Below are 20654 nucleotides of genomic sequence, written 5' to 3'. Positions count from 1 at the left end.
CACCCGCCCTTCTGTCGGAGTTGTCAGCAAGAAGGAACTGAGAGGGTGTAGGGCCAGCGGCACCTGATCTACCATAGCATGAGGGCACCACAGCCAGCCCTACAGATACTGCTACAGCAAAAGTTTCCGACAACTGTGCACATGTGCCCACGTGCACATAGAATGGAATGGACAAGAGCAACACAGTTTGCAGAACAAAAGTTATGAAAGGTAGGTTACCGTTTTTATGTGATTGGTTTTGAGTTCTCTGAGTTATGCCTTTCATTTTAGACAGTGAGTCAAGAATGATCAGAAATAGCATGAAAACAGTTTTTTGAATTTGTAGAATCTTAAAATATATGGCACACCACCACCATTAAAAAATACTGTAAATTCACAACAGTGATGGAATCACATGAGAATCATGTACGAGTCCCCACTTTTTGTAGGTGTCTGAAGGTAGTGAAGATATCCATAAATATGTATGGAAAAACTTAGTTGAATGAATCATTACAAGCTTGAATCTGCATGACACACAGCAACTTCCAGTTTACTAAAAAAGACATGCTTTGATATTGTGCATTCTGTACTTGATTGTGAAAAATCACATGCACACAGTCACCTGTATTTCACAAGTTGTAATGAAGATGTACTTTCTTCAGCTGCACACTCTGGCTTTTACCTATTCTGAGATTTCTTGAAATTAACAGTGATACAGTTTTTCAAGGACATGTCCGTTTAATAATAAAACAAGAAATGAATTAAAGGATTATCACTAAAATCAGCTGCCACAAGGATAAGCAGTAATAAGTGTGAAATATACTACCTCTAGCACCAGACAGCAAATTTTAGACACACAGCACCAAAGTGAAAATAACTCCTCTGTATTTCAAAACACCAATGAGCTATAAAACAGACTTATGTCAGTATAACTCTGTTGCCCAGGAGCATGGAATCTCCAAACTCCAGAGCAAAGCAGTTATACCGACCGAACTCCTGGTGTAGACAGCGCTGTGTCAATGGGAGGGCATCTCCTGTCGACATAGCTGCCACCTCTCAGGGAGGTGGAGTATCTGTGCCAACAGGAGAAGCTCTCCCATCATCATAGGTAGCATCTTCACTAAGTACTACAGCAGCTCAGCCTCATCACTGCAGCTGTACTATTGCAATGCTTTGTGTCTAGACAAGCCCTTAATCTGACCATTCTATAACTGCAGCAGTTTAATGAGGATTAGAATGAAGATACAGTAAATTTAATCATAGAAGAGGGGTTGTAACATTGCTGATGGTTTTCAAAATGAGTTTCAATGTAAGTGCAATGGGTTTGCCAGAATATTACATATTTTGAGAGATGTACTGAATAGTCCCTACTGTACTGAAGTTATTATGATTGCTCTAGTCAAGTTAGATTGGTAGGTGTTTTCTTCCATTGTTTGTTTCTTTCAAATAAGTAAAATTGCCTCCTCCTGTCCCTAAAGTAATTATATTTTAATAGATTGCCATTCTTGAGTTCATAAACTGCTGAATAGGCTCATAGTTCTGAACTTTTAAGCCATCTCTGGTGAATAGCATGTTCCTGCACAAGGATGATCATGTGGAGAAAGCAAACAACTGGAAAATAGGAGATGTAGGTTCCTTTTTCAGCGGTGCCACAGACTTGCCCTGTGACTGTTAAAGTTTTTCAAAGTGATGAGCAACTAAAATAGGGTCTTATACTGGGAAGTGTTGGTTAACCTTAATAAGTAGTGATATCTATACCCTGCCTATAATAATCATCTCGTTACTTTCAAGGAAAGTTTATCATAGTGATTCTCAAATATTTTTGCAGGCCTTCCGAGAAGACCTGGAATGTCTTATTCAAGAACAGATGAAGAAGGGCCGTAACCCAACTGGACTGCTTGCATTACAACAGATTGCCGATTACATCATGGCAAGCTCTTTTGCAGGTTTCTCTTCATCTCCACTGAGTAAGTGAACAATGTGTATAATTGCCAATATTTTTCTAAAATTCTGTCTATGTTGGGACCTCATCCTTTCAACAGAATTTTTGCCATGATTTTTTTAATCTGTAAAGCAATACAGATTGTGGTCTTAAATAATTTTACTCTTAAACTTTCTCTCTCTAGTATTTGGTATAGAAAAGTTATAATTTCTAGAAACTGCTTATAGTCAAAAGTTTGCAACTTACTGTAGCAAAACCTCATTATCAATTTACTATGATTCACATAAATAGTAACATGACAACTAACCTAATAACTTGGCAGCAATTTACCGTAGTACACTTGCCTTTAAAGTTTGATAGGAAGGAAGAACCTGTTCAAATGCATGATTAGATGTTACTTTCATGCTCCTGGCAGCTGTATTTTTAGTAAATAGCAAAGTGTAGTTATTTTAAAAAAAAAAAAGATTCTTGCCAGGATCATGCGATTAAGTTACAGCCTTCACAGAAAAAGTCCTCTGGCTAATTTCCAAGGTCTTTAATCGTTGAAATCTTATCAAAAAGTCATATTCATGTTAAACATTCATAAGAGTGTCTGAATGTAATAGACAAATCTGTCTTTCTAGACTGTTCTCTGCATTGCCTGCAGACTTAAAGGTGCAAATGGGATAGCCATTTCATGAAGTGATTTAAGATGTATGGTTGAGAACATAAGAATGAGGATGCTTGTTAGATAGAAATTAAAAGGAGCTAAATTCCTGCAAGCAGCATGAAGACTATATTTAAAAACACCTTAATAGAGACTCGGACTAAATGTGTATCCCAAATCCAAAGAGGCACTGAGGGCCAAAAGAATGCCACCATGGCTAAACAGAATCGAGTCTGTTGTTGGCAAAAAGGGATCCTTTAAAACTTCAAGTCAGATCCTAGTAAGTATAATAAGAAGGTCTACAAACTCTGGCATGTTAAGTGTAAAAGAATTTGAGAAGCAACTTGCTAAAGACACAATAAATATTAGTAAGAATATTTTAAGTACATCAGAAGCAGGAAGGCTGCCAAACAGGCAGTGAGACCACTAGACAACTAAGGTGTTAAAGGTTCATTGAAGGAAGACAAGGCCATTGCAGAGAAGCTAAACGAATTTTGTGTCTTCACTGCAGAGGATGTGGGGGAGATACCTAAATCAGAGCTATCCTTTTTGGGTGACAAATCTGAAGTATTGTCCCATATTTGTCAGTAAAGAAGAGCTTTTAGAACAAATTGATAAATCAGACAGTAATGCGTCACCCAGGACCAGATGGTATACACCGAAGAGTTCTTAAGGAACTCAAATGTGAAATTGCAGAACTACTAACTGTAGTATCTAACCTATCACTGAAAATCAGCCTCTGTACCAGATGACTGGAAGGTAGCTAATGTAATGCTGATTTTTTTTAAAAAAGGGCTCCAGAGGCAGTCGTGGCAATTACAGGATGGTGAGCCTAACTTCAGTACCAGGCAGACTGATAGAAACAAGGATCTGTATTGGGACCAGTGCTGTTCAACATATTCATTAATGATCCTGAAAAGTCAACAATGAAGTGGCAAAATTTGCAGATGATACAAAATTATTCAAGATAGTTAAGTCCAAAGCTGACTGTGAAGAGTTCTCTCATAGACTTTAAGGTCAGAAGGGATCATCATGATCATCTAGTCTGACCTCCTGCACACTGCAGGTTATAGAACCTCACCCACCCACTGCTGAAATAGACTACTAACCTCTGCCTGAGTTACTGAAGTCTTCAAATCATGGTTAAAGACTTCGTTATAGTGAATTCACCATTTACACTAGTTTAAACCTATAAGTGACCCATGCCCCAAGCTGCAGATGAATGCAAAAAGGGTCTCTGCCAATCTGACCCGGGGGGAAATTCCTTTCCAACCTCAAATATGGTGACCATTTAGACCCTGAGTATGTGGGCAAGAATTATAGAGGGATCTCACAGAACTGGGTGACTGGCAGTAACAAAATAGCACATTGATAAATGCGAAGTAATGCATATAGGCAAAAATAATTCCAACTACATGTATATAATGATGGGTTCTACATTAGCTGCCACCATTCAAGAAATATCTTGGAGTCGTCATGGATAGTTCTCTGAAAATTTCTGCTCTGTGTGCAGCAGTGGTCAAAAAGGTTAACAGTATTTTAGGAACAATAAGAAAGGAGATAGAAAGTATAATGCCACTTGTGACAGGGTTGGGCCAGATGGCTACAGGAGAGTGATAGAAGGCAGATATATTAGCCCCAGGTTAAGCAGGTCTCTTTTCCCTGGGTAAGGTAATGGGCAGTTCCAGAACAATCAGGAACTTACTGGAACCAGTTACGGCAGACAGGCTAATTAGAACACCTGGAGCCAATTAAGAAGCTGCTAAAATCAATTAAGGTAGGTTAATCAGGGCACCTGGTTTAAAAAGGACCTCACTTCAGTCAGTGCGGCGCATGCAAGGAGCTGAGAGTGAGAGGGCATGCTGCTGGAGGACTGAGGAGTACAAATGCTATCTGGCATCAGGAGGAAGGTTCTGTGGTGAGGATATAGAAGGTGTTGGGAGGAGGCCATGGGGAAGTAGCGCAGGGAGTTGTAGCTGTCACACAGCTGTTACACAAAACACTATAGACAGCTGTGATCCACATGGCCCTAGGCTGGAACCCAGAGTAGAGGGCGGGGCTGGGTTCTCTCCATCCCCCCAATTCCCTATTGGATACAGGAGAAGATGACCTGGACCGTAGGTCCCACCAGAGGAGAAGGTCCCTGGCGTGTCCCCTGACCCACTAGGTGGACAAGCAGAGACTGTGGGGATTGTTCTCTTTCCTTTTCCCCATGCTGGCCAGTGATGAGGTTAGCTGAGTGAACGGCACGTTTGAGCCACTAGCAAAAGTGACCAAACTGAGGGCTGCCATGAATCTCTGAGGCAAGCAAATCCACCAATAAGCACAGGACCCACCAAGGCGGAGGAGAACCTTTGTCACACACTATATAAATCCAGGGTGCACCCAGACCTTGAATACTGTCTCGTTCCAGTCCCCCATCTCAAAAAAGATATAGTGGAACTGCGAAAGGTTCAGATGGTCAACAAAGATGATCACCAGTATGGAACAGCTTCCATATAAGAAGAAACTAAAAAGATTAGGGTTGTTCAACTTAGAAAAGAGGTGATGGGGGGAACATGATAGAGGTCTATAAAACTAGGAATGGTATGGAATAAATAAATACAGAAGTGTTATTTACCCTTTCCCACAATACAAAAAGAAGGTGCTGCCCAATGACATTAATAGGCAGCAGCAGGTTTAATACAAAGAAGAGGAAGTACTTTTTCACACAGTGCACAATTAACCTGTGAAGACTCATTGCCATGAAACTTTGTGATGGCCAAAAATATAGCTGGGTTCAAAAAAGAACTGGATAAGTTTATGGAGGATAGGTCCATCAATGGCTATTAGCTAAGATGGTCAGAAATGGAACCCCATGTTCAGGTGACCCTAAACATCTGATTGCCAGAAGCAGGGAGTAGAAGACAGTGGTGGATCACTGCAATTGCCATGTTCTGTACATTACCCCTGAAGCTTTGGTGCTGGCCGCTGTCAGAGACAGGATACTGGACTAGACGGACCATCAGCCTGACCCTGTGTGGCCATTCTTATGTGTTTGTGTTTTTAGAGGCCTGATTTTCAGCATTGTGAGCAGTCGCATCTCCCACTGAAATCCAATGGGAGCTGATAATACTCAACACTTCTATTGTGTGACTTTGGACAAGTCACTTAGGGTTCAATTTAAAAAGTGAGTGGGAGAAAGGAAAATAGAACCCGAATGTCCTGACTCCCAGTCCTGTGGACTATCCGCTAAACTAGATGTTCTCAAACTGTTGTCCTTGAAACATTTGTTAGTGGATTCTGAAAAGGTGGCTGGTGAGAAGGTACTAACTCTTCTTGTTTCTATCTGGTAAATCATATTAAAATATACTATTTAGTATATTTTTAACTTTCCTAGTAGTAACTTTCTGTGTATTCAAATGTTGTAGTTGCCATAGGCATATTATATATTTGTGAAGGGGAGAAGGAGTGGTCTTACCAGTCATAAACGAGCTAGGAGGTGTCCATGATACAATTTCTCTATTAAAATGTGTTCTGTGCTATTAAACAGTTTGAGAACTTTTGCAGTAGTTCTTGTATCCTCCCTCATGACATCCCTAGAACTAACTACAGTGACTCAGAATGAGAAATCTATTCAAATGACTATTCAAGTTTGCAAAGCCCAGTAGGAGTGTTTTCAAACAGCCTGTAAGCCTGAGCTTAGCTCAGGAGGTCTTAAAACATTGGAATCTGTCCAAAGCATATTACCTTGAAGCAAAGGATAGTTAAAATCTGAGTGGTACTTCAAAGTAGTCCTCTGTCACGAATTCACCCTTTCTTCATTCTCTCAAAATTTGGAGACTTTCATAATATTTTAAGGTATGGTATTGAGGGCCTTATATTACAAAGGTTGTTAAGGCAGTTCTAGAAATCACTAAACCTCTGCTGCAAGCGTAGTCTAATGCTATTAGCGTTTGGCCAGAACTGAGATTCTATGACTAATTTAAGTAAACTGCTTTTGGAGAATCACAGAAAACTTAATTTGCTACTTTTTTTTTTTTTCTTTCAGGCCTTGGAATGGTTACACCCATCAATGACCTACCTGGAATAGACACCACCTCATTTGTTAAGGGAGAAAAACTTACTCGTTGTAAATTAGCCAGCTTGTACAGGTTGGCTGACTTGTTTGGATGGGCACACTTAGCAAATTCCTACATCACAGTGAGTATTTTTAAGAGTAAAAATGATTAGTTGCTGCTTTGTGTTTTCACTTTTATGTTTAAAATTAAACCATACAAAATTAGAATTAATTTTCCAAATGATATTTAAGTAAATTCAATAATAAATCAGAAATCATTTTTCCTCCTTTTTCAGGTAAGAGTAAGCAAAGAACAGGACCACATTCTAATCATTCCAAGAGGTCTGTCTTTTTCTGAAGCTTCAGCCTCCAATTTGGTATGTGCTTCACTTACGTTAATAATAATCATTGACACTTAGATTATTTTCTGACAGTTTTGCAGCTACTGAAGTAGGATAGTGGCATCAGGTTTTTGTTTGCCTGTTCTGAAATTCACACAAAATCAACTAGTGAACAGCAGATTAATTTTTGGGATTATACAATCGTCTGTTCCTGAACACTTCTGTCCAGTTTTCGGATTCACTTTTCACTGCTTTGGTTTCACTAAAGCTTTAATGTTGTCCAGCAAGCTTTTTGTATTTTAGTTGGGCTCCTACCTGGTCCACAAAAGGAAGTCAAATAGAATTTGTCAGCTACTTTATTAATAGCAACCTCTTATCAGTAATATAGTGCTTTGATCTTCAAAGCACTTTGCATGTATTATCCACATGACATCCTTGTCACGCATGAGGCATGTATTATTATCCCCATTTCACAACTGGAAAACAGCAAAGTTAAGTAATTTGTCCTAGGCCAAAAAGGGAATTGGTATAAGGGCTCTTAATTCAGTGTCTAGATTACCAAATTAAGCATCTCATGGTATGAAAGAACTGAAAAGTTTGTTACCCAAATCGTCATATCTACTGGTGAGTCTTGCTGACAATTATTAGAAGGGAACAGAAGGTAGGTGGCACAATATGGTCAATTTCCAAAAGCAGAGCCAAAAATATAAGCATAAGAACTGGATCTTATATGCTTCTTCTATTGCCTTTTGTATTTTTTGCGAATACGGACTAACACGGCTGCTACTCTGAAATCTATTGCCTCTGTTACTCTTTCCCGCCCACTCCTTAACAGTTTGGAACAATTTTTTATTTCCACGACTTTTTCATTTAACATGCTTTAATGGCAGTTGTTCTGAGATTGAATCTTTGTTTTCGCATTAAATTTATTAAATTTTCAAATTCAAATATGAAGAAATTAGGAGGTCTAATTTATGTTTTAACACAGTCCATTAATAGGTTGTAAAAATATGTAGTTCATCTGAAATGTTCAGTTTTAGCATCTATTGCTCTTAACCATTTTAGTTTAAGAATTTATTTATAGGTATCTGTATGCTAAATATATCTATACAGGTTGTGCTTTGAATAGAAGCTTGTTATTTGAGGTCTCTTGCAGGCTTTCTACTCCAATTGAGTCTGCTTGGTGTGCTATACTACCAACTCTTCCTTTAGCTAAGGGGCAGCCAGATCAAAGAGGAATTTCTTTATCTGTTTATCATTATCTAGCCTTTACCTTTTTTCATGGCTATTTCCACCATCTGGCAAGATCTTAAACAGCAGGAGGATTTATATACTTAGTCCTGGCAGCCCTAATACTTCTAAGCGTTATTTCACTGATGAATGTGATTAAAAAAAAAAAAATCTTAGCTTTTTTAGAAGAGGTCAAATTAAGCACAAGTTTAAGATCGGATACGATCACTGCTAAATTGATTGTTTCCTCTCCTCTCTCCTCCCATGATGGTACCTACTGAGCTATAGGTTTTTTGGTTTGGGTTTTTTTGGTTTGTTTTTTTCAGTTGGTTCATGGCCATTTAGTCATGGCCAACTTACAGTAGTTCCATGAGTTTCCTTTGTTTGATTTTTTTCCAGGTTAAATTAAATATCTTAGGAGATGTAGTTGACCAGGGGAGTACCAATCTGAGCATCGACAATGCAGGATTCAGTCCACATGCTGCCATCTACTCCATGCGCCCTGATGTGAGATGTGTGATACACATACACACCCCTGCAACTGCAGCTGTAAGTCTGTACAATTCCTAACATGACCTAAAGAGGAAACCGTTTCAAAATATAAAATATATTAAAGATGTATATTATGAATGTAGATCTAGTGTCTGTGGATCAAACTTGCCTCTCTGCAGTTTTATACTTGTGTAACTCCATTGACTTCTGTTCAGTAACTCTTGACTTACACCAGTGTAAAGGGCTTATTCTTCAAGATGCTGAGTGATCCGAAGGTGCTGAGCACTTTGCTGGAATAAGCCATGCATAAAGTGAGTATTGGACCACCTCAGTCAGAGTGAAGGAAGAATATGTACAATTTAGGCCAACGCTTATTAAAAATCATCTCAGTACTACAAAATGTGTTCTAAGTCACGATGTAGATTACACTAATGGCATTTTTAAGAGGTTATATTATAAGTGTTCTGGGGATCTCTCAAAAAGTTATAGCTAAACTAGAAGTTCAAAAAAGGGCAAAATGAGTAAGAGGCTGGACTGAACTAACTAATGAGAGAAACAAGGAGATAAATTTATATAGCATGGCTAGAGATGAGAAAAGGAAGACATAACTGTTTACCAATATTTGAAGTGTGTAAAAAACCAGGAAGGAAGAAAAATTGTTGAGGGTTGACATAGAGTGATGGGAATGAAATGAGGAAAAGATGCATTAATATCAATTGCCAGGGAAAACTTGCTTATGGTTTCATCTATCATGTGACATAGTCCCCCAAGTGAAATGGTAGCAGTTCTCTCACCATATTTTAAACTAGACTGGATAAAGGAGTAGAACAGTGTCTACTCCATATTGAGACTCCTCTTATCTAGCCAGCATATAGCCAAGACTTCACTTTCATTTAAGAATATAGGTGGGAAAAAATGGTTGTGATCCACAGGTAGAGAACCCATGTACTGGAAAAATACCATTGGGAATAATCTCCCACTGATATGGTGAATTTCTGGATGACCTAATAGTTCACTTATAACTTTGGAAGACTAACCAGGAAACTTGTGGAACATGGCACTTTTGCACAGAACCCTGGTTTAAATGTTTGTTTTCAGAATCTTAAGTGTTCAATTATCTTGAAACAGGTTTCATCTATGAAGTGTGGTATCCTTCCAATCTCTCAGGAGGCTCTGATTCTGGGAGATGTTGCTTATTACGATTACCAAGGATCTCTTGATGAACAGGAAGAGAGAATTCAGCTTCAGAAGGTTCTTGGGCCAAGTTGCAAGGTAGTCAACCTTTATTCATGTTTTTCATTGATCATTTGTGTGTTCTGTACCAGTTTCTACTAATTAACGTTTGTGTTTTCATTCATTAGGTGCTGGTCTTGAGAAATCATGGTGTGGTAGCCTTAGGAGAGACATTAGAGGAGGCTTTTCACTATATTTTCAATGTGCAGCTTGCCTGTGAAATACAGGTAAGAGATGATTTGTCGTTATTTAATTTTTGAAGGAAATACTTATGCCATAACGAGTTATTGCAATGGATAGACCTGACTCCATAGGGAGGAAGCTCCATTATTGCAAAGTATTCAACAGAATCTCTGCTATTAGACACAATATTTGTGTAAAACAGGAGTAGTCAATAGGTGGATCATGGGCCAAATCTGTACTACCAGATGATTTTGAACGGACCCCAAAATACTTTTATTTACTTATTATCATTATTATTTTTTTATTTTCTTCTTTGGAATCTTGGCGTTGCACTACCTCCACCAAGAAATTTGGACCTTGACAAAAAATAGACTACTGTAGTGTAGAAGTTCTGTGGGATAAAGAGGAGACTTGTTTCTATTATAGAATGAAATTAAAATCATGTTTCTGTTTACTTCCTTGTATGTGCACAATTAGCAATATCAAAACCACTCTGGGTATGAGTGCAAGTTAGTTTAGGCATCATGTATTGGCTTTGCTGTAGAGCACATTGTGTTCACTTGAATGAGTTTGTCCCATGGGATAGTTTCCTTTATTAGAAAGCCGTTTTATTGCAGTGCAACTGTCATGGTTCCTTCCCCACTCTGAACTCTAGGGTACAGATGAGGGGACCTGCATGAAAGACCCCCTAAACTGCTTCTTACCAGCTTAGGTTAAAAACTTCTCCAAGGTACAAATTTTGCCTTGTCCTTGAACCCTATGCTGCCACCACCAAGCGTGTTAAACAAAGAACAGGGAAAGAGCTCACTTGGAGACGTCTTCCCTCAAAATATCCCCCCAAGCCGTATATCCCCTTTCCTGGGGAAGGCTTGATAAAAATCCTCACCAATTTGTACAGGTGAACACAGACCCAAACCCTTGGATCTTAAGAACAATCAAAAACCAATCAGGTTCTTAAAAGAAGAATTTTAATTAAAGAAAAGGTAAAAGAATCACCTCTGTAAAATCAGGATGATAAATACCTTACCAGGTAATCTGATTCAAAACACAGAGAATCCCTCTAGGCAAAACCTTAAGTTACAAAAAGACACAAAAGCAGGAATGTACATTCCATTCAGCAGAGTGTATTTTACCAGCCATTAAACAAAAGAAAATCTAACTCATTTCTAGCTAGATTACTTACTAACTAACAGAAGTTCTGAGTCTGCATTCCTGATCTATTCCCAGCAAAAGCATCACACAGACAGACAGATCCTTTGTTCCCCCCTATACAGTTTGAAAGTATCTTGTCTCCTCATTGGTCATTTTTGGTCAGGTGCCAGCGAGGTTATCTTAGCTTCTTAACCCTTTATAGATGAAAGGGTTTTGCCTCTGGTCAGGAGGGATTTTATAGCACTGTATACAGAAAGGTGGTTACCCTTCCCTTTATTTTTATGACTGCAACATTGCAACATGATACCATTTCATGAGTTATTTTGGGAGCCATTAATATTTTGCCAACTAACCTGTTGAAAGCCAGGCAATCTGGGGGGAAATGCAGATGGATCTGTAATATTACAGGGCAAATATGGAGTCCCTCTTCTCTAAATGCAGATCATCCATGTGAAACTAACAGTGCTTTCCATGGTGGACAGAGTAAACTTCAGGAGCCTGTGTCCAGGGGTGCATACTTGTACACCCCACAGAGCATAGCTCCATGAACGTTCCCTGCAGGGCTGAACACAGCGACCATTAGAGGAGCAGGAAGGCAACAGATCCATCAACTCCTTACTCTGCATAGAAATGGGACACAAAGTCTGTGGGTACCACTAGATCCTCTGTGGTCTGATTGAAGAATTCCTTCCACCCTCTATCCTTGTGGAGATTCACAGCGCCCAACTCAATTACTCAAGCTCAATGTTGGGATGAGAAAAAGAGGATTTTCCACTACAAGCACAAAGCGGAAGAGAATGGTGTATTATTAAATAAATTAAGCAGAATCCAGAAATCACTTGTTAGTGTCTTATAAAGTAATTAATCAGACTTACAGTTGCCTTTCTCGCCAATGGTAAGGGTACATCTGTATCAAGACTTAGATATTTCTCTGTCTTCAGTTAAAAGTACATTGTTGAGCACTTAATAAATAATTGAAGTTTATTGCATTTACTCCTTTTAGAGCCATAATTATTAACTGATACTGTCATTCATACAATAGGAATCATTCTCTGCAGTCTTAATGCAGTTCTCATAATTTTAGTGAGAAGAAAAGTAACCTGAAAACATAATTGCAGCCAATTTTATGTTTACAATTTTTCCATTAAATTCAGACAAGCTGAGAATTTCACACCCCATAAAATTATCTATAAACAAGCAAATTACTGTGTGTATATTGTTACAGGTTCATGCATTAGCTGGTGCAGGTGGAATAGACAATCTTCTTATACTAGACCTGCAGAAGTACAAGCCTTTCACACACGCTGTGGCAGCAGCTGGAGGAGGTGGAGTTAATATGGGCTCCCAACAAAAATGGAAAGTTGGCGAACAAGAGTTTGAAGCTCTCATGAGGATGCTAGACAACCTGGTAGGTACACAATTATAACAATACAAATGCAACCCTTGAGAGTTTTGGTTGCCTTTTACTCCAACTCTTTGTGGGATTAGGCCCTAAGTCAGGGTGGGCAAACCTTTTGTCTCGAGAGCCACATTGGGGTTCCAAAACTGTATGGAGGGCCAGGTAGGGAAGGCTGTGCCTCCCCAAACCCTAACCCTATCAGCCCCCTCCCAATTCCTGCCCCTTGACTGCCCCTCTCAGAATTCCCGACCCATCCAACCCCCCCTTACTCTTCTTGTCCCCTGACTGCCCCCCTCCTGGGACCTCTTGCCCCTAACTGCCTCCCCGGGACTCCACCCCCTATCCAACCCCCCCTCTAAAGGCCCTTTCAGAATGTGGCCCTGCAAACATGGGCGGAGGACTCAGGAGGAGCGGGGCAGCTGGAGAGAAGCGGCAGCTTCCCCTTCAAAGCTCCACTGCTCTCCAGCCAGCTGCGTGGCCACCCGGTGCTCCTCCTGAGTCCTCCACCCGTGTTCGCCGCACTCCCACCACCCACACCACCCGCCTGCTCCCCTGAGGCTGCAGGTGAGCCTCCCTTCCTCCTCTCCCCTGCCCCTGCAGTGCAGCCCCCTCCCGCTCTGGCAGCGCAGTGCGCTGAGGCTGCAGGGGAGGAGCCGGGGACTAGCCTCCCTGGCCGGGAGCTCAAGGACCCGGCAGGATGGCCCCACAGGCTGGATGTGGCCCGCAGGCCGTAGTTTGCCCGCCTCTCCCCTAAGTAAAGGAATTGTCTGTTTTGATTTTCTTTATAAACTTGAAAATGAAATGTGTAAATGAAAAGTAGTTTTTATTGAATATTTAATATCTCCAGTATCTGAACATTTAATTTAGGACAGTGTATATAATATTTTTTAAAATCTTTCCATTTCTGAAGCCTAACACAGCAGAATAGTAAGAGCTGATTAAGCTAAAATTTCTGTCAGGACACTGTCATAAAGGTTAATAATTTCTCTGTATAAAGCTGTATTGCTACAACATACATTTTTCAGTCATCACCTTAGAAAATATACTTGGAAGCTTTCATTTTTATTTTGTTATGAATTGTAGTGTTTGTTTCTAACTTCTATCAGTTTTTATCTCTTTAATTTTTATGGACTTGGAAGAAATTAAGTTCAATATTAATTTCAAATTAAGTTATTTACTGATAAAGTAAAAGCAAAGCAAAAGAGGATACCAGTCGCATATTAGTGCAATGTATTAGACTCAGACATGAATTACGCTATGTGCTCAAGTAGGGAGGTTAGATGCCCCCTTGCTTTCCTGTGTGGACTACCTATAACACAGGTCACAACACAGCAACCAGGGTATCTCCCCCCGGGCAACTGTTCCCCCTTTTGCATGGGTGGGCAGGGAGTTGCTAGGCAGGAGTGAGATGTGGGTGGAGCCGGGGCTCCACTGAACATGCTGGCCAGCACAGCTCAGCAGGCATGGAGGGGCAGGAAAAGGACTGGTAGAACATACTTCTTCCTCTCCATCCTCTTACCCCTCCCCCTCAATGGAGCAAGGGCTAAGCAGAAATCAGATGATGACTGTAGGTCACCCTTTGGTCCTGCTCTGCTTCTGTGCTGCCCCTTACTCAGGGCAGAATTCTAGAGGCCAATTTAGCTCAAACTATATTGTTACTTTCCATCAGAAGGGAAATGTTATCTTTGTTGGCTCTTGAATGGAGGAAGGAATTGACCATTATAAACTTCTATAGATTATTCTTAATCCTTCCAGATTGCACTGTTCATAAGGGAAGTGGAAAGACTGTCAAATATGTGAAAAACTGCAGTTATATGAAATTTTGACTGTCTGCTATGATGCTGACTGTACAGGGTTTTTTATAAATCAATAAATGAAAAATATTTTGGAAAAGGATACCCCAAACCTCTTGCTTGGATGAGTGCAGATAGTTCATTTAATACGTACACAGTGGTACAAAATTGCCATAATTTCTTATTCTTTGGGCATAATTGGTTGATCTCTCTCTCTCTCTCTCTTTCTTTTTTTTTTTTTTTTAAACCTTCTCAGGGATACAGAACTGGCTATGCTTATAGGCAACCTCTAGTCAGAGAAAAACCCAGGCACAAGAGTGATGTTGAGATCCCAGCCACTGTGACTGCCTTTTCTTTCGAAGATGATACAGTTCCACTCTCCCCTCTCAAATTCCTAGCACAAAGACAACAGCGAGAAAAGACAAGATGGCTGAATTCTCCAAATACATACTTAAAAGTGAATGTGCCTGAGGAGTCTTGGAACGGAGAGACTAGTCCCAGAACTAAGATAACGGTAGGAAGCTATTTTTGGTAGTCAGCTTGTTCTTACTCTACCTGAGAGAAAGTGAATTATGCAGAGTTTATATCACTAAATCTGGCCCACTTACAAAATCTTTTTTAGCTGGATCATCTAATTAATTAAAAGCTAGCAAACAAGAAGATAGGCTTGTCTGAGATTCAATGTGAGAATAGCTGCTGCACTGAGATGCCCTTTCTGTTTGGGAGAATTTTGGTGATAGAAAAAGAGAGCTTTGTTCTCCACTCTTTGATTGAGTTCCTCTTCCTTATTGGTTCTTGTAATAGGAGCTTTTTTGTTGTTGTACTGCATCTAGCATGCGAAGAATTACCCATGCATCAATGGCAGTGTCTCTCATTTCCCCCCCTCTACGTTGGGGCCTCTCCATCCCCACAGGAGTGCTATTTTTTTTCAAGCTAAATCAATTCCTCCGTGCTTGTTGGGTCTAGGTCACTGTCACTATCCCTGCTCAAAGACAACTGATCAGGACTTTCTTTAGAGCCCATTAATGCCACCTGTTAACATATCTCTCTGAATGATGTGCAGGACTTCCTTCTCCCAGTGTATTGCCTCCACCACATTCCCAACCAGCCAGGGGAAAGATCAAGTCTCTTGCAAAGTGGTGCCTCGGAGAGGTATCCCATTTGCTATACACCTGATCCCAGTTGCATAAAAGATTAAAAGCAGCAGCACCACCTGCTGGTAGTTAACCAATTTCACTGTTCCTTTAGTTTGATAGATATACCATCAATGGCAGGCTTATGTTAAACTTTGCTTAAAAAGGAAAAATCCCAATACGAAACCTGAAATTAGCAGAGATAGGAGATTATAGTACAAATAGAGTAATAGGGAGAGAGAACCAATTCTGGTGCCATTAGATGCTGCATTAATGGAATAAAAAGTTCAGTCGTCTTTATCCCTTTTTATACAGGATTTTTGGTAAAAGTGATCCTTTCTAAACATAATCATGTTAATATAACTTTGTAGTTCTGTATCATTTTTCAAGTGATCTTATCAATTTTTTACCGTCATTTAGTTAACCTGCCTTGTGTGGATATCATGAGGTAAGTATTGCATCCATTTACAAGTTTGTAAACTGGGGCACAGAACAGTTTAATAAATTGGCAATGATCTCTTAGTGAGTGACTAGCAAAGCTGCTAATAGAACCCATGAGTCCTTGCTCCTCCTCCTAACCACTAAACCATGCTCTTCCCAATGGCCACATTCTCCCCCTTTTTTTTCAACTAACATCTAGACATTTTTCTTTAAGTGGATGAAAGCTGAAGACTCCTCCAAGATTAGTGGAGGAACTCCAATCAAAATTGAAGATCCTAACCAATTTGTGCCTCTAAATACAAACCCAAGTGACGTGTTAGAAAAGAGGAATAAGGTAAGAAAGGATTAATGAAGAAATCTGTAACAATACCTTGAGTTGTTTACAGGTACCAAATATATTCTAAGTCGGCCATCAAGTGATCATTAGAAACAGTAATAAAGTGGTTTACTGAAAGTATCCTAGCTTTACCAAAAAATTTTTTTAAGTTCCACATGCTATTGGAATTGAATAATAAAACTGGTAATATCATACCTTGATTATAATACTTTGCTGGATGATCAGCAGTTACGCTAGGAATGACAGATCAGAGATGGCCCCAAACTGTAACACTTTGCTTAGCACAAAACTTAGTGAAAGTTTGAATCTAGATCTGAACTGAACAGCTCTGACCCATCTCTCTCTGTTGTAGGTGCCCTTTCTCAAAAGACTGCAGAAATACTAATTAAAATATTGCATAGGTAGTTTCTGGGAATTAATATGTATTTTAAATGTACATAACTAATAAATATCATGAATGAGAAAAGCAGCCATTTTCAGAAAGCTGACCCAGGCATAATTATTTTGCTAGACATGTAATGCTGTTTCTGTGAAATTATGGGATTTACTTACTTGGAGTCTTTTAGGGATTAAAGGGCCGTGCTACCATCCCTGAGAACTGAATATGATTCAGAAGGAGCAACTCCCTTCCTCAAAAAGGATAAATAAAACAATGCCCTGTAATCACCCAGACATTAATTTAGACTACTGTTATCAGTCCCAGACACTAAGTTTTCTCTTCCCAGGCAGATTCACAAGCTTTACTGTCTCAGAGAGATGGGCTAGAGTCCTGGGGTGGTTTTTTGTTTGTTTTTTTTTCATTAGTTAAATACTTGCAGTGTGCATCATGGCCATGTAGACAGGGCTGCTCATTGAGGAAAGGAGCAATTTATTCAAGTGGGGCAAATTCTATCAATACTGCTGTGACCACACGTGATAATGACCCATTGGCAAGTGAGCCTGTGTGAGTCTACCTCACAAGGGAGGAAGGCAGATTTAAATGGTGTGCAGTCTCTCTGCAGAGCTCACCTCCACCGGGGTCCCATACATGGTGGCTCACAATCTTTAGTGATGTTGAAGTGGAGTCATAGGATCAGCAGGTACTGTGCAGTCAGAGGCAGGGGGCACCTTATCCCAGAGTAAAGCAATATGAAGTCCAGTGCTCCAGTTCTGCTCCATTGCCCAGTACATCGGCCATACAAAGTTGATGGTGAGAGAGGGGTTTGCTATATAGGGACAATAGATGCTTCAAATAATGTTTTGTCTTTTTCCGTATAGATTCGTGAGCAAAACCGATATGACTTAAAGACAGCAGGACCACAGTCTCAATTACTTGCTGGGATTGTTGTGGATAAAAAGCCTAGTCCAGTAAGTGTACATCATGACTTGGGTTTAATTCACTGCCTTAAATGGGTTCTATCAATCTTTCTGTCAGACTTGAAGGCTTGGTGTTTTCTTTTTAAATGTTTTTTGTTAAATGTGACATACTATATCTAACCTGGAAGCTTTTAGTCTTTTAGTCTTTCACAATACAAGTTTTTATCTACAATGTTTAAAAAAAAAATACATTTGGGAGGCTTCTAGTTACTCAGGGTTTGTCTACACCTAAAACACTACAACAACACAGCAGCAGCACTGCAGCTATGCTGCTATAATGCTTCAGTGTACTCTCACTATAGCAACAGGAGAGGTTAATCCTCTTCCCTGAGAGGTGGTAGCTAGGTCAATGGAGAACTACTCCTAGCTCCTAATAGGACTGTGAAACTCATTGCCATAGGACATCATTCAGGCCAAGAATTTAACAAGATTCAGATAGGGATTGCACACTTACATAGCTAAAAAGAGTATGCAATATTGTTCTAGCTAATGCTAACAAGAAGAGTTTTGGAAGAGAAATAAAAACTCATGTTTCAGGATTTAAGACTGTCCCTAACTACTAGTGATTAGGATGAATCCTTCATGGTGGGACAGTGTGATGGGTTCCCCAGCATACAACTGGGACTGTGGGACTGTTGAGCCTCTGTCCCACCAATCTGGAGTATCCCTCTCACCCTGTTATGTTGGTAAGCTATAAACCTCTGGCCAGCACTGCACCCTCACAGACATCCACAGACAGGAACACACCCAACTGAGTTACATGGATGCTTCTCCCAGCCACTCATGAACCAACCAATAGAGAGGCTCCAGCCAATTCTTCCCAGCCTCACTCCCCGCCACAATTTACCACCTGGAAACACGTCTGGAGAATAAAGACTTTGAACTGGGGAGGGTGGTGGCCGTTCCAGCCTGTGTATTGAAGATCTGTGACCCGTTTGTACCATTTGTCAATGAGCGGTACTACTTGATTCAAATCCTACTCAGTTTGTAGAACTCAGGCTATGAATTTATTTTATTTCTTAGATAACCAACTTTGATCTCTGTGCTTGCTACTTATCACTTAAAATCTGTCTTTCTGTAGTTAATAAATCTGTTCTATATTTTACCTAAAACAATGTGTTTTGGTTGAAGTGCTTGGGAAATCTCAACTCAGTTTACAAAGGCTAGGGTGTGCCCTCTCCACATTGAGGGAGGGACAGACTGCGTAATGAACTTACATTGGCCAGGCTTCTGACTAGTGCAAAGGCGGGGGGCGAGGATTGGCTGGAGCCTCTATTGTTGGTTCATGAGTGGTTGGCAAAGTGTTCATGTAACTCAGTCGGGTGTGTCACTGCCTGTGGATGTCTGTGTAAATGCAGAACCTGTCAGAGGTTTGTAGCTTGGCAACAGCATCACAGAATGAGAGGGATATCCCAGGTTTGGGGGGACACAGAGCTCAGTGGTCCCACAGTCCAAGTTGCACCCTGGACACCTCATCACAGATATTGCCCGTCGTTGGCCTACTTTAGGGTTTCTTCAACCTTCCTCTGAAGCATCTGGTGTTGGACCCCGTCAGAGAGAGAATATTGGACTACATGGAAAGTATGGCAATTCCTATGTCCTTATGAACTCAAACTAATTTCACGGGGAGGTTCTGAATGATAGAAAGCTTCAACATCTTGTTCTTTTTCCTCTCTCAATTCATTTACTTTACAGGGCTAATCAGTTTACTCTTGATGACAAAGAATAACCCCCTTTACTCGTAGGGGAATTCTGCACCCTGTGGGGGTGTAGAATTAATACCTTCCGCAGATTTCTTGGCTGCCCCGTAGAAAAATGGGGAAGCAAAGACATCTGTGGGGAACATATGCCCCTTCAGCAGCAGTATCCATTTGGTGTTCAACTTCTTACTGCCTTCTCTTTGGATATGGGACCCCCTCATATTCTTGCTATTCATACATGCCTGTCAGAAGCTCAACACTAGTAACCAGTCTAGCTGGAGGGGCTACCTGACAGCAATGTGGCAGCGAAGTGCAGCAGGCCAGGATCCAGACTGGAGGACTCCTTTGCAGAAATAGGTCCAAATCTCCTCCTCAGGGAGTGAGTAGTTTTTACTGATGCTGCTTTTAAGAGCTCACATGATCTACATAAACAGTGAGATGGAAAACTAACATTAGGTACACTTGTATTATAACCAAGTGCATAGATAGTGCGAGCAGCCCTTTTTTTTTTTTTTTTTGCATGGTCACTTTTCATTTGATCAAAACAGCATAGATGCGTAGCTCTCTTCATTAGCCTGGGTACGATGACTTTGTTTTATGGGTGGTAGTTTTCTTTTCACTTTTTTATAACTAAATTTATAAACCAGTCAGACCCAGAAATAGTTGTACATCTTAGTAATTTAGTATCCTGCTAACCGTATTTGTAGCTATTAGCAATGTGATAAATTACAACATTGGCCTAATTCATATAAAATTAGCCACACTAGAAGTCATCTCTCAATTTTGTTTTAGTTGTTCCCTATATATACATATATAAAAAATATGGTTACAATAAAAACTATTTATGGAATCTCCATCATTAGGAATTTTTAAGAGCAGGTTGGACAAACACCTGTTGGGGATGGTCTAGATAATACTTAGTCCTGCCATGAGAGCAGTGGACTGGACTACATGACCTCTCGAGGTCCCTTCCAGTTCTGTAATTCTATTCTATGATTCTGTTTGCAACAATGTATATGATTAAGTATTTGTAAATGTGTGATGTCTTGTTTGTTCTTGCTAATTCTTATTTTCGTATATGTATGTGTGTTGTATATTTATATTTTAATCTCTCTGAAAATTGTTACTAAAAATTAATTGCAAAAAAGGACCAAATGTTTACAATTACTGTAGGGAATAGTGCTATATTGCCATAAGGGTGGACAAGATGGTCTTAATCATTCTTTTCCGCCTGTAACTTCTGTGATAGCAAAAAGAG

At 40.0% G+C, this 20654-nt stretch overlaps 1 protein-coding gene and 1 long non-coding RNA gene across 38 annotated transcripts in view; one reads left to right on the top strand and one right to left on the bottom strand.

The window, feature by feature from the left end:
• The window catches only part of ADD3 (adducin 3), a 182432-nt gene that overhangs the window by 137860 nt on the left and 23918 nt on the right, over nucleotides 1-20654 (top strand). For all 37 annotated transcript variants that reach the window (XR_006282907.1, XR_006282909.1, XR_006282906.1 and 34 more), the window contains 10 exons: nucleotides 1808-1946; nucleotides 6598-6749; nucleotides 6903-6983; nucleotides 8577-8726; nucleotides 9798-9941; nucleotides 10031-10129; nucleotides 12463-12645; nucleotides 14686-14943; nucleotides 16218-16337; nucleotides 17598-17687. Coding sequence is in view for 32 of the 37 variants with exons in the window: in XM_043519459.1 (XP_043375394.1) it covers nucleotides 1808-1946; nucleotides 6598-6749; nucleotides 6903-6983; nucleotides 8577-8726; nucleotides 9798-9941; nucleotides 10031-10129; nucleotides 12463-12645; nucleotides 14686-14943; nucleotides 16218-16337; nucleotides 17598-17687 (1416 nt within the window). In the remaining 5 variants the exon portion in view is untranslated. The remainder of the gene's footprint in view (nucleotides 1-1807; nucleotides 1947-6597; nucleotides 6750-6902; nucleotides 6984-8576; nucleotides 8727-9797; nucleotides 9942-10030; nucleotides 10130-12462; nucleotides 12646-14685; nucleotides 14944-16217; nucleotides 16338-17597; nucleotides 17688-20654) is intronic.
• On the bottom strand, nucleotides 3443-17911 carry LOC122461149. The gene is made up of 3 exons (XR_006282918.1): nucleotides 17380-17911; nucleotides 17026-17027; nucleotides 3443-3454 (listed from the first exon to the last, which is right to left on the bottom strand). It is a non-coding gene; the product is annotated as an uncharacterized LOC122461149 (long non-coding RNA).

Source organism: Dermochelys coriacea, chromosome 7 (assembly GCF_009764565.3).
Source record: "Dermochelys coriacea isolate rDerCor1 chromosome 7, rDerCor1.pri.v4, whole genome shotgun sequence".
In the NCBI taxonomy this organism is placed as follows: Eukaryota; Metazoa; Chordata; order Testudines; family Dermochelyidae; genus Dermochelys; species Dermochelys coriacea.
Note: the sequence above shows the minus strand (reverse complement) of the source record. Positions and strands in the feature narration are given on the sequence as shown.